The sequence below is a fragment of the Raphanus sativus genome, chromosome 4 (assembly GCF_000801105.2).
Source record: "Raphanus sativus cultivar WK10039 chromosome 4, ASM80110v3, whole genome shotgun sequence".
Lineage (NCBI taxonomy): Eukaryota > Viridiplantae > Streptophyta > Magnoliopsida > Brassicales > Brassicaceae > Raphanus > Raphanus sativus.
Window position 1 is genome coordinate 38133438 of NC_079514.1, and position 11631 is coordinate 38145068.

Genomic DNA, 11631 nt, shown 5'->3' on the forward strand with positions numbered 1-11631 from the left:
TTATGTTTCTTCTATTTGTAGAGACTTAAGATTAAGGCATCAATTATTAAATGCTTTACAGAGCAGGCAGGTTTGTAGCATTCTTTTTCTTAAATTTTTTTCTATTTGTTCTATTTATAGTTGTCTAATGAATTGTTATTTTATTTTTTTATCTCTCTGCAGGTTGATTGCCAAATACAGGCCAACTACCGATTATCTTTGTAGTCATTCCTGGGGTCCAGACGAATCAACTAAAATGGAGCTTTAGTGTAGCCTTTGAGGTATGTTTCCCTCATGATTTCGTTAAGTTTATAAACCACATGGATTACGCTTATGAGTTTTCAGGTTGCTGGGACTATCTGTAACTGCTCTTTTGAAGCCAAGAACCATCTTGAGAATATACTCTTGATATCAGAGTTTCTCTGGCCCGCTCTGCTCCTGCCAGTTGCAGGCAGTAAGGTTTGTTGATTTCGTTTTTTAGCTGCTAAGAAAATGGGTTATCTTCTTTATACAGGAGAACAGCTTCTGACTATTCGGTTTTTTTCCTTCCTTTAGATATACAGTGAGGAAGATATCTCAGAAATGCCACCTGAGCTTGGAAGTGCGCTTGCCATTGAGCGAGAGCCAGTTACTGATGCTGACATTCGTGTTCAGACACTAGAAGCTATATATTTGATCATCTTACAGGTATAACAATTTTCTATCTTGCCTTCTTTTTTCTTCTTAAGACATGTCCGCTGTTATTGTCACAACTTCTTTGGTTTGGTGTTGCAGGAGGCAGGACGAAGGACATCTCTCTTTGTGTTGTGTTTGCTTCCTCTCGATTTTCATTGTTAGCTGTGATATCACATCTGTATTTAATTGTCTGTTTGATGTTTCTTAATGACTTGTTGTCTTTAGGGTGAGCCAAGGTTTCATCTGTTTGATTCCTTATGTGCATTGCAGCCACAGCTGCGAGAGCACTTAAATCGGTGCTTCAAGGGATTTTTCATTCTTATGAAGGGTAAGACATGGCTGCATTGTCGCGGTGATGGTCTTATCAAAGTTCTATATGTTTCAAAAGTTGGAACATGTTAAAGACTCTTGCTGAAAAATATTTAAAATTGTCTTGAAGGAAAAAGCTAAACTCCATGAGTCTCTTCTTTCAGAACCTATATAAATTTTGCCAGACATAGCAAAACTAAAAAGAAAATAATATCTGCCAGACGCCAAAACGTAAACTAACATAAACCAGCAATGCTTTAATTAATTGACCAGTAACAATGATTTATTTTTCTTTAAAGCGTAGCATTTTATGAAACACTTTGGCTACCAAATCATCGTTCTTGACTTAAAGGAAAACGTACTGGTCATACTTCTAAGAAACATAAATTAGAAAGATGGTTTGTCCAACGCACAAAACTGGTGATTACTTGTTTAGGTGAAAAGCTTGAAAACAACAGACTTAAGATGAAAAGAAGACAATTTCCAATAAGATTTTGTTATGGTATGACAATAAACAAAAGCTTGAAAAATGTTGAAACCTGTTTTCAGTCATAGACAGTTCTAAGTTGCCTTATCTCGAGTCACTTCAAAAAAAAAAGATTTAAACATTTGGAGTGAATTTTGGAGTGAAGCTCCAACATAAAGAACAACATCAACAGTCAAAGAACGTCGTTTACAAAAAATCTTAAACAATCTTCGATACAGAGAAACATGTACATATCATTCCCTTCACTATTACCTAATAACAATTGAATTCTATAAAAATAGGAGACTAAAGCAAGAAGAACAAAGAAGACCCAATTCTCTTAAAATGTTGTGGACAACCAAATATATCTGATCACTTATGTGTTCTTCTCTATGTGAATGTCGATGTCTTTTTCTTTCCTTTTAGTACACTATATTATTTCTAACGTCGGATTATGTGAACAAAAGTATTTTTCAAAATATAATATAACAATAAAAATATCAAAATTAAAACAAACTTTTACATCATGCATAAAATAAAAAAATATATATTACAAAAATCCCCCACACAACAAAACAATAAATTAACAAAGATATAAAAATCCTTAAAACTAAAAAAAAATTTACTAAAAAAATAAAATTCAAAACCAAACTATATTGATATCTCTTAATCACAATTTTCTCAAAATTTTTAATAATATAAAATTTAAACAAATAACAATATCAAATTGAACATATTTTAATAAAAATTTAATGTAGAAAAAATCCCGCTGCGTAGCGCGGGTATCTACCTAGTACTAATTAATGTTTTTTCCAACTAACTATTAAATGTTACAAAACATTCTATAAAATTTAATTACAAACTAGATTTTGATCCGCGCTTCGAAAGCGCGGGTATTATTTTTCACTTTTATGAAATATATTATTTGTTTGTAATTATTGAATTTATTTATTTTAATAAAAAATTTCTTTATAATAAATTCGACACATAGAGTGTCTCTGGTAAACTATGTATTTCTCTAGTTTTGTTTTATTCGCACTTCAATCAACATATTTATTTGGCTTGTTGTTAAAATAAATGATTATAGACTTTGATCTCTGCACCTCCGCAGATGTATATTTTTAAAAATATGATGATATTTGTTTTTCATGTAATTATTAGAGAACCGAATCGGATCCGAACCGAAGTATTTGTGTACCTGAATTTATCTAAAAATAGATTTATATACTTATATATTAATTATTTTTATATTTAACGTATATAAAACATCAAGAATGATACTTTTAAATTGGTTTAAAATACTTGAAAATATATATAGATAGTCAAAAACAAATATCTGAAATAGTTAAAGTATACTCAAATCACCAAAAATACTTAAAATAATTATTGATTTCGTATCCAAAATTTTAAATCAAACCAATTGATATGTTAAGCTTAGGTATTCTGACATATGTTATTTAAATTTATAGGTAATATATTACTTTATTTATAGATTTTGAGAAATTTTAAATATATAGTGATTTGAAACTTTAAAAATCATTTAAATAGGTTATCCAAACTCAAACCAAACCCGCAAAGATCCGAATCAAACTCAAACAAAAATTTAGAAACATCCTAATAGGAATGAAATCTTTGACCTCGAAAACCCGAAACGCAAACCGATCAGAACCAAACCCGTATGGATGTCTGAAAACCCATCCTTAGTCATTATTATATATCGTATAATTTCATCATATAATTAATCGTATCTTATATGTACCATCATATAAGTAATCATATAATTAAAAGTATTTAATACGTATCATCATATAAATAATTACATATATTATATTTTTAAAACTTAATATGAAATACAAAAATCATAATTTGGGTTGGTATTTCAAATTGGGCTTTGTATTGTATTTTTTTTATATATATTGACAACATTCTTTTATAATGGACTTAATAACTTAAGCCCATTACTTTTTCTATTTAATACTACTATTTTTGTTTCCAAACAATTTTTTTTTTTAAAAGACTACAATCCATGTTTCCAAACACACCAAATATTTTTAATACTCTTATCCAAGTATCCAAACACACCGAAATTGTACTTCAGCTTTAATAAGATAGATTATGGATATATTTATAATTAGGTTTAACATAAAATTTAGTTACAGATTTTATGTTATAAATTAAATATTTTTCTATTAAACTTAAGAATATATATCCAAAATATTTTTGGGTGGGACTAGATTCAAATATTTCGGATTTTTGCAGGTTTTTGGAATGGGCTGGGCTTAGCCTGTTGACTTTCCTACTTAGACAAAGACTGCCTTATACAAACACCAAAGAGTCAAAGACAATCACTTGCGGAAGAAGATAACCCTGATCCCATGTACCTAGTTCCCGACCTACTGGAAGAGATCTTCTTTCGACTGCCACTGAAATCCATCGTCAAACTCAGAACCCTCTCAAAACAATGGAGATCAATACTCGAGTCGAGGAGGTTCGAGGAGAGGAGGAGGGGGCGTATCATGAATGCTCAAACGAAGACGACAATCATTGCGGGAGGAGACCACGGAAACCAAATCCCACCGCGGTCCAAAGGGGACGAAGAGGTCGAGATAGTATATCTACAGTGTGATCTCGCCTCACTACCGTCCATGTCATGTGACGGTCTGGTCTGCATCCCCGAACCAGGCTGGGTCAATGTTTTCAACCCTTCCACCGGAGAGTCTCTTAGATTCTCTTCCAGCCGAGATCCACCGATTCCCTGTTGTGCTACTGCTAATCGTTACTCAGGTAAATATATATATATATATAGTTTCATTTTTGTTGTATATATAAATATTCATTGATAACCACAGATCATATATTATATGATGTCTTCCCTGGATATTGGAGGATGGGATTCGGGCGAGACAATGTGAGTGGGAGCTATAAAATAGTGAGGATGGTCTTTGACAGTCATTGGGTGATTCTTGATGTTAACATTGGGACGTGGCAGAAACTGAGTCCGCCTCCTTATGAGATAGGATACAAAAGGAAGTCAACATGTGTAAATGGGTCCATCTATTGGGTAGAAGTAAGTCCTGATGATCACAAACTTTTAGCTTTGGATCTTCATGCACAAGAGTGGCGTGACGTTGGACTACCGTTAGGAGCACTCGGAAAATCATGCCAGGTGGCAAACCTTGACGAACACCGTCTAGCCTTAGCCGCAACCTATATTGAGAACGATCACTGGTTGTTTACTAGGCCAGTGGCGGTTTCTAAGCAAGGAAATCTTTTCTTGCAAGACAGCAACAAAAGGTTGTTCAAATGTTACCCAGAGACGGGTGAAGTTCGTTTCATAGCTGAAGAGATTTGTGTGATATCTCCTTTTGTTGAAAATTTGGTCCGCCTTGGACGTTTGGACATCAGGAAACATGGACTTCAACATCTAGATCACGTGCCCTTGTCCTCTCGGATATCCAACTTTTTTAGACGAATGAAACTTAAGACCCCGAGCATTTTGGCTATCACCACTGTTGTTGTGACTCTTGTAATGTTTAGCAATCGTTCCCGTTTGTCTAGATCTTGATATCATCTTACGTGGTTTTATGTTAGTATTATCATGTTTTGCGTTATCAGAGTATCATAATGTTTATAGTTGGAAAGGTAATATATGAAAACAGTGCTTTTTTTTATTCACTTCGTTTTCCAATTAGTAGTGTATATTTCATGGAATTTGGTTATTTGGCAAAGTTCACATGTATCTTATTTTTGTTATTTTAATCCAAAAATTTCTTTAAAAGAACTATGCAACGAAGGTGCTGTCAGTAATATAATGCGTAACGCATACACAAACATAAATATATGCATTTATGACAATCGAGTTTAAAACATTACAAACTGCCGAGTGTTGCCCAACATTAACAACAAACTGTACATGCATAAACATTCAAGATGGTTTCATGGTTCACATTCTATTGGTCACAGTTTAGGCATGTTCTTCTTACTAGTTGATCAACTGGGGTCTTCTTCAGGATATTATAGTCATGTAAAAAACAGTTGTTCATCAATCTGAAGCAGTTTCACGCTGTCGAAAAACCGAGGTAACTCGTGTTCTGAGAAGGCGAACATCGTGCCATAACCGCTAATGTCTTTAAAGTTCCTCTACATGGATCACTCTGAAACGCAGTATTCGACACTTCAATGAAGCAGCTGATGCGTCCTCTACAAGCCTGCAGAGTAGAGAGAACAATGACTTTTTAAAGTCATCTTTCACAGTTGCTACGAACCAATTTTATAGCTACGTATGTCTTAACATTTACCTCAGAGACGATTGACAACGATTTGGATGCGTGGCATTTCCCGGTAGAGAACCTCTCGCAGCTACCTCTTGGAGTTCCATAGCTAGCAAACTCGATGGAGGATATTACATGCCCTTCTTCACAGCGCAGATGCATCTCTGGTGCCACACTGTTCATCGACAGTGTTCCATTCATGAAACCTGGTGTGGACCATTTCCTCAGAGGTGGATAATGCGACTCCGAGACTTGACCGCACAGAACACCAGCAGTAACCGTCTTAACCGAGATTTCAAACGGGTTTCCCCCGGTTTCTTCGAAGAGCACTAGTAGATTACTGTCAGGCTTCAACCAAGAACGTGGTACATGGTACCTGTGCAATGATAAATAGATCAGTACGATGGAGGTTTAATAGTCACTGCTTAGTTATTTTTACCTGGTCTGTGTAGGCTTTCCACAATTTGTTGTGCACTTATCTGAATGGTAGGCTCCACGGTAATCACAAGTTCTGTCACATCCATCCTTTTGGGCAATGATACTCCAGTACCTTCCGATATGGTGTCCGTCGACCCAAGCTTGTCCCTTTCCCATACTTCCCAGATCTAGAACGACAGGATCTGTTCCTTCTGGGGTGTTGAAGTATGTCTAGTTCAATAAGGACAAAGAAAAGGAACCAGGAAGATGATAAATAAAAGATAAAATAAGAAAACAAAACGTCAACATGTTTCACATACCTTGTACCACATAAAGATGGAAGGTGAAGCTTCGGTCTCCAAGGTACTCCACTCAGCTTTTTCACTGTGTTCAACGGTATATACTTTTTCAGCCTCACCCTTCAATCCCACCTACAATAAACCCCAAACATTCAAATGCTTCCACAATGATCTTCAGATTTTAAATAAAGCGAGAGAAAGAAAAATGAATCTACAAAGTTCATGTGTTTTAGTTAGACCATATACACTTTAACTACACCTGATAGGTCCATGAAGATTTTGACAGGTCTACATCTCCATTTTTGAAGCCAGTAAGCTTCGCTTTGCCTCTGAAACCTCCTCCATCTTTCTCCAAGAAAGCACCGTAATTCTGTGCCATGTAGTAGAAAATGATCACAGTTAGCTTTAAGAGCAAAAGTAAAAAAAGAAAATAAGTAGTAGAATTTTTACCTGTAAACCAACTGTTTGAGTCAAGAGAAGTAAATCATTGTTTCCCTGTACAAAACGTACAGGCTGCACGGCCTTCACCCAGTGACCAACAATACTGCCTTTACTTCCATTTAGCAGGAGAACAAAGTTAGTGAACATGACCGAAAATAACTCCTAAGACTTTGCACTTCATGAAAGCAACGGAACCCTCTTGTATGGATACCATACACAAAGGCGGTAGCGCACACAGACGCAATACGGAACCAGTCCAATCGTAAAATGACAGATATGCATACGAAGCAGGAGAAAGTGTTGTAAATTACCTGAGAGATGTTTGTTTACAAACACGCGCAATACATCCCTCATGCTATCAACTGACAGTGTTGGGTTAGCTCCATTTTTCTTCCAGAACGAGATATCATCTTCAGATACGCTTATTCTACATTTGGTTGAGAATAAGGAAAGCTATTACAGCTAAAAAGACAGAACTAGTAAATATTATAGATTTCACAGTACTAAACTCCTCCATAATAATGAACTGCCAAGAGCATAACAGTCAAATTTTTATGTAATAGCTTCTTGAAATGATTGTTGTTACCTAGATCATGAAATAGATAACAACGCATAACTTACCTTGTTTTATGCCACAGGTAATCAGACTGGTCTTTGGTAACATTCAAATGCTCCAATAATCCTTGGGTAGTGAAATTGTTTTCACCCCATATGCCAATAGGCTCTTTCAAGGCCATCCATGATTTTGAGATATAAGAAGCATTATCCTCCCTCATGCCTTTTTGCAGTATAGACATACTACCTAAAGGAGACCTAGCAGGTTCAACCGTTTTAACAGAAGTTTGTGCTCCTACCTGCTCAAGAACAGGCAACAAAAAAACGAGAATCTCAAGAACCACCTTGGAAGACTAAAAAACCGGACACTACTACCTGAAGGGAAACAGAAATGTCAAGTTCATAGCAGAAGATATTTGGGCAGATTCAAAACGACATAAACAGAACTAGTCCTTCTAAGTGTTCTTACAGAAACAGCTCTGTTTTTTTTAAGATTTCGTACACAGCTAGCAGTATTCCCCATTAAAGAAGGATATCACTGAATGTGCTAAAGGAACATTCGAAACTGAAAATCAAACCTTGGCAGTATTGTAGGCCACATGTCGACAGTCTGGCAATATACTAACTGACCAAGGTGGTAAAGTATATGATTGGCCATTAAATTTCACATATGCGGATTTATGCTCATCAATGTTTGCGAGAAATGCAGCGCACACCTTTCCTCCAGTCTCACCATCTCCATGATAAATGTGTGCCTAGAGTTTGCGTTATTTACAAGTAAGAATCCAGAATCTTCAGCATATAGTTCAGTACATAAGCCAAATCTATAAATGGAAATAAGACTGCACTTGGCAACGTAACCAAGTGAAACTTTTGACAAGCAAAGGAGAGTACCAATCAAATCGTTAGGGAACTTATCTAACAGCATTGAGCTATTATAACTTAGAAAGAGTGAACTATACGCAACAAGCATTTGAAAGTAGTAGCACACCTCCTGATTTGATCCCAGTTTTTTATACTGAGGTGCATCTGCCGCAACAAGGGCAGGTTCACAAAGTTTTATGGCAGCATGAAGATCCTTTAGATGCCCCCACTTTGGCTCGCTCCTCAAACCTTAGTATATGACAAACATAATCTCATTAAATAAACAAGTAACTATATTTCCTTAGCAATCTGCTTTCGTTGTCCAAAAAAAAAAAGCAATCTGCTTTCCTGCTAGTCTTAGCTTGTACCCACCATATTCATCAAGAGGAGCATCATAATCATAGCTGGTAATGTAGAAAGGACCACCCGAAGTTCGACCAAAGTTTGTTCCACCAAAATACTGCAACCGTAAAACAGAATAATTGATATATGCAGTACAAACAGATTAAAAGCATTGAATGTTTATCACAGGCATTCTATAATCAAGTTGAGCAAAAACAATCTACGCAAGTTGCGCAACTATCTTCAACATAGCTCGCCCTTTAAGCGTTTGAAGGGAGGGATGTAAAGTAAATACTATGGCTTACTAGAATCTAGTTTCTCAACTGAAGGAAAAAAAATTATGGAGCTAATCATCATTGTTTTGTATATCATTCACCATCACCCGCACAGAAAATATCAAACAGTAAGATGATGCTGCATGAACTTGGGCAAGAAAGGAGAAATACAAAGAAATCTAGTGTGTAATAGTTGTACCATGTAATAATTTTGAAAGCTTCCTCCGCGCTGATAAAATCTTGCGACTGCAAATGCAAGATCTTCAGCAGGTCTGTGAGGCAAACTGCCACCCCATTTCGTGTACCTTCAAAAATTCAACCTAACATACTAATTCAATCCAAATAAGGAAAATTCTCTGAAACAAATTAAGGCCAACTGTTACATTGACCTTGAGATAAAAGCTTTGTCAGAAGACTGCATGACAGAAAAACATACCATCCATCCCAATCCTCTGTCCAAAGTACTGGCTTGGTCTTCGAATTTGGTTTGAAACCATCACAATAGTATCCATTGCATGCATCAATCTAAAGAAAAGAAGATATTAATAGACGTCAAAAGGAATACTTCTTACCGGGAATTATAACATATATGTAGCATCCTTTTTTGTTAAGAAATATGAAGGACTCTTTTCGAAAACAAGTGATCATTTCATTGCTAACAGAAAGATAAATCCTTTCAAAGTTCTAAAGTTAATCAGCGTCAAAACAGGTTAAAGACTCCTTATCAATGACCGCAGGTGGGTAAACACTGAGCATCTCAGCCATACTTTAGGAACTCAAGTAAAATGGCTCTATATAAAGTTATCAGCCTGATGACAGGCTTAGCTACAAGACAAAAGCGAGTCATCTTAATGCAAAAAAAAAAAAGAAGAAGTCAAGTTAGCAACATTACAATATTTTCTGGAGCATCTGTTTGCTTGCACATAACCCAAGGAACTCCAGCACCAAGCCCTAGAGCCATACTAGCAGCCCATTTGACGTAATCCTTTCCCTTCTGCCCATATGATTTCTCAACATCCCCATATTCATTCTCAATCTGTGCCAAATATACCTCTAAAATTCAATGCGAGAGAATGTCACCAACATAAGCATCATCATAGCCATTATAGCAAAGAGTAAAAAAGGAAAAAAAAAAACTCAATGCTTTGGAAATAAGGTTCAGAAAATACAAAAATTCTCACACGACCTGCAGCATGATTACAGGACCGCCTTGCCAACAGAACATCTCTGCTTCTCGCATCAGGTCCACAATCTTCGTCACAAACCTCTGCATCTCCTTCTGCAAAAACATCAAACCGAAATATATGATTTATAAACCAAAAGCTAAAACAGACTCTAACAAAAGGGAAATGTACCTTGAAAGGCTCATTGTCTGTTCGAAACTCAATCCCAGGAACATCACGCAACCACACTGGGAACCCTCTAACAAGAACCAACGAGGAAGAAAAATAAAGAGAGCTGAACAAAAAAAAAAAAAAGACTACAAATGGTTTGTGAGAAAACAATACCCAAAGTTCCACTCAGCACAAACGTAAGGACCAATGCGAAGATGTAGATATAGACCACTTGATCCAACAAGCTTCACAAATTCAACAAGGTCGTATCTTCCTTCAAAGTTATACTGAAACAGAACATTTCAAAGTTCCCATCTTTAAAAAAAAAAGTTTACATCTTTAATAACTTCATAGACACAGAGAGAGAGATATAACAAACCTGACCCTTAACAGGCTCGTGGCAACTCCAAAACACATAAGTCTGAACCACGTCAGCACCCCCTTCTTTGCTCTTCGCGATGAGGTCAGGCCACATCTGAAAATTTCCAATTTTCAAAATATTTTATAAATCAAAAATGATCACACAAATTTCAATAGTAATCAATCAATCGATCTCAGATAGTTTTACTTGAGGAGTGGCGCGAGGGTAGTGAACTCCAGCTGAGACTAACATGCGCCGTTTCCCGGCGATGGTTAGAGCCCTGTGGTCGTAGCTCACATTGAACGGTTCGAAGAAGCTCCCCGAGACGATCGGGAGAAGCAAGAGTAAAGCTATAATCGTTGGTAGTAGTATCCGACACTGAAGCGGAGCCTTTCGTGTTGACTCAGACATTGAAGTGAAACTCATCAATGTCCACAGATTTTTTTTTTTCTATGTATGTATCTTCCAATGAAGAGGAAGAAGAAGACGATGTTCCACTTGTTTTCATTATTTTTTTAATGATATACCCTTGTGTTTCTTATAAATGCTAAAAATGTCCCAGAAAGTATATAAAATACAAATTAACCCCAGTTTACAGGTCAAAATCTCAAATACTATTAGTAGAAAAAAAATTAATCTCATATAATCAAATCTTAGTTTACATACTCTCATACATTTATCATTTATGTTCCTGTGATACTATTTTATCCCGAAATATTTGAAGCAACTTAAATGTAACAACAGTATTATTAGTTTGGATACATTTCCACGAGGAACACGACCACTTTAATTCGGGCTGGTCTATAAAATTCAGCCCAGAGAACATAACTAAACGATATTTACATTCTCATCCATAACTGAAGGATTAAAAGGAGTAGAATTCCAAACTGCAATAAGTAGGCTCGTGTCACGCATGACATATCTAACACAAACTTGTAACATAAAATGGGGTGAAGAAAGAAAAACAAGTAGATAACGACGGATGTATCGGCAAGGTATTAGAATAATCTTTTTTTAAAAACACGGATACTCTTTGATCAAAA

At 35.9% G+C, this 11631-nt stretch overlaps 3 protein-coding genes across 3 annotated transcripts; 2 read left to right on the plus strand and 1 right to left on the minus strand.

Moving 5' to 3' along the window:
- The first annotated feature begins 236 nt into the window (after positions 1-236).
- Positions 237-1062, plus strand: LOC108820236 (uncharacterized). Its single transcript, XM_057008618.1, has 3 exons — positions 237-438; positions 535-666; positions 754-1062. The coding sequence occupies exons 1-3, from the start codon at positions 313-315 to the stop codon at positions 814-816; spliced, it is 321 nt and encodes a 106-aa protein (XP_056864598.1). The 5' UTR covers positions 237-312; the 3' UTR covers positions 817-1062.
- Positions 1063-3773: 2711 nt separating this feature from the next.
- Positions 3774-5100, plus strand: LOC108850917 (F-box/kelch-repeat protein At2g43270-like). The gene is made up of 2 exons (XM_018624371.2): positions 3774-4213; positions 4279-5100. Exons 1-2 carry the CDS (start codon positions 3805-3807, stop codon positions 4992-4994), a joined length of 1125 nt encoding a protein of 374 aa, XP_018479873.1. The 5' UTR covers positions 3774-3804; the 3' UTR covers positions 4995-5100.
- A 152-nt stretch (positions 5101-5252) lies between these two features.
- LOC108855097 (beta-galactosidase 9) lies at positions 5253-11051 on the minus strand. The gene is made up of 19 exons (XM_018628811.2): positions 10796-11051; positions 10607-10702; positions 10402-10514; positions 10249-10315; positions 10080-10172; positions 9786-9929; positions 9330-9418; positions 9093-9198; positions 8649-8736; positions 8404-8525; positions 7991-8167; positions 7479-7711; positions 7169-7284; positions 6867-6964; positions 6676-6786; positions 6438-6548; positions 6140-6348; positions 5728-6076; positions 5253-5637 (listed from the first exon to the last, which is right to left on the minus strand). Exons 1-19 carry the CDS (start codon positions 11012-11014, stop codon positions 5488-5490), a joined length of 2691 nt encoding a protein of 896 aa, XP_018484313.1. The 5' UTR covers positions 11015-11051; the 3' UTR covers positions 5253-5487.
- Positions 11052-11631: the final 580 nt, after the last annotated feature.

What these genes read in the sequence shown, in the direction of transcription:
- LOC108820236 (XM_057008618.1), top strand. Translation starts at nt 313, where the DNA reads ATGAGTTTTCAGGTTGCTGGGACTATCTGTAACTGCTCTTTTGAAGCC. An exon ending in TGCCAGTTGCAGGCAGTAAG is followed by an intron (nt 439 to 534) that starts GTTTGTTGATTT and finishes TCCTTCCTTTAG; the next exon opens with ATATACAGTGAGGAAGATAT. An exon ending in TATATTTGATCATCTTACAG is followed by an intron (nt 667 to 753) that starts GTATAACAATTT and finishes TTGGTGTTGCAG; the next exon opens with GAGGCAGGACGAAGGACATC.
- LOC108850917 (XM_018624371.2), top strand. Translation starts at nt 3,805, where the DNA reads ATGTACCTAGTTCCCGACCTACTGGAAGAGATCTTCTTTCGACTGCCA. An exon ending in TACTGCTAATCGTTACTCAG is followed by an intron (nt 4,214 to 4,278) that starts GTAAATATATAT and finishes TGATAACCACAG; the next exon opens with ATCATATATTATATGATGTC.
- LOC108855097 (XM_018628811.2), bottom strand. Translation starts at nt 11,014, where the DNA reads ATGAGTTTCACTTCAATGTCTGAGTCAACACGAAAGGCTCCGCTTCAG. An exon ending in TGCTCCTCTTGATGAATATG is followed by an intron (nt 8,526 to 8,648) that starts GTGGGTACAAGC and finishes TCATATACTAAG; the next exon opens with GTTTGAGGAGCGAGCCAAAG. An exon ending in CGTTGTCAATCGTCTCTGAG is followed by an intron (nt 5,638 to 5,727) that starts GTAAATGTTAAG and finishes TCTACTCTGCAG; the next exon opens with GCTTGTAGAGGACGCATCAG.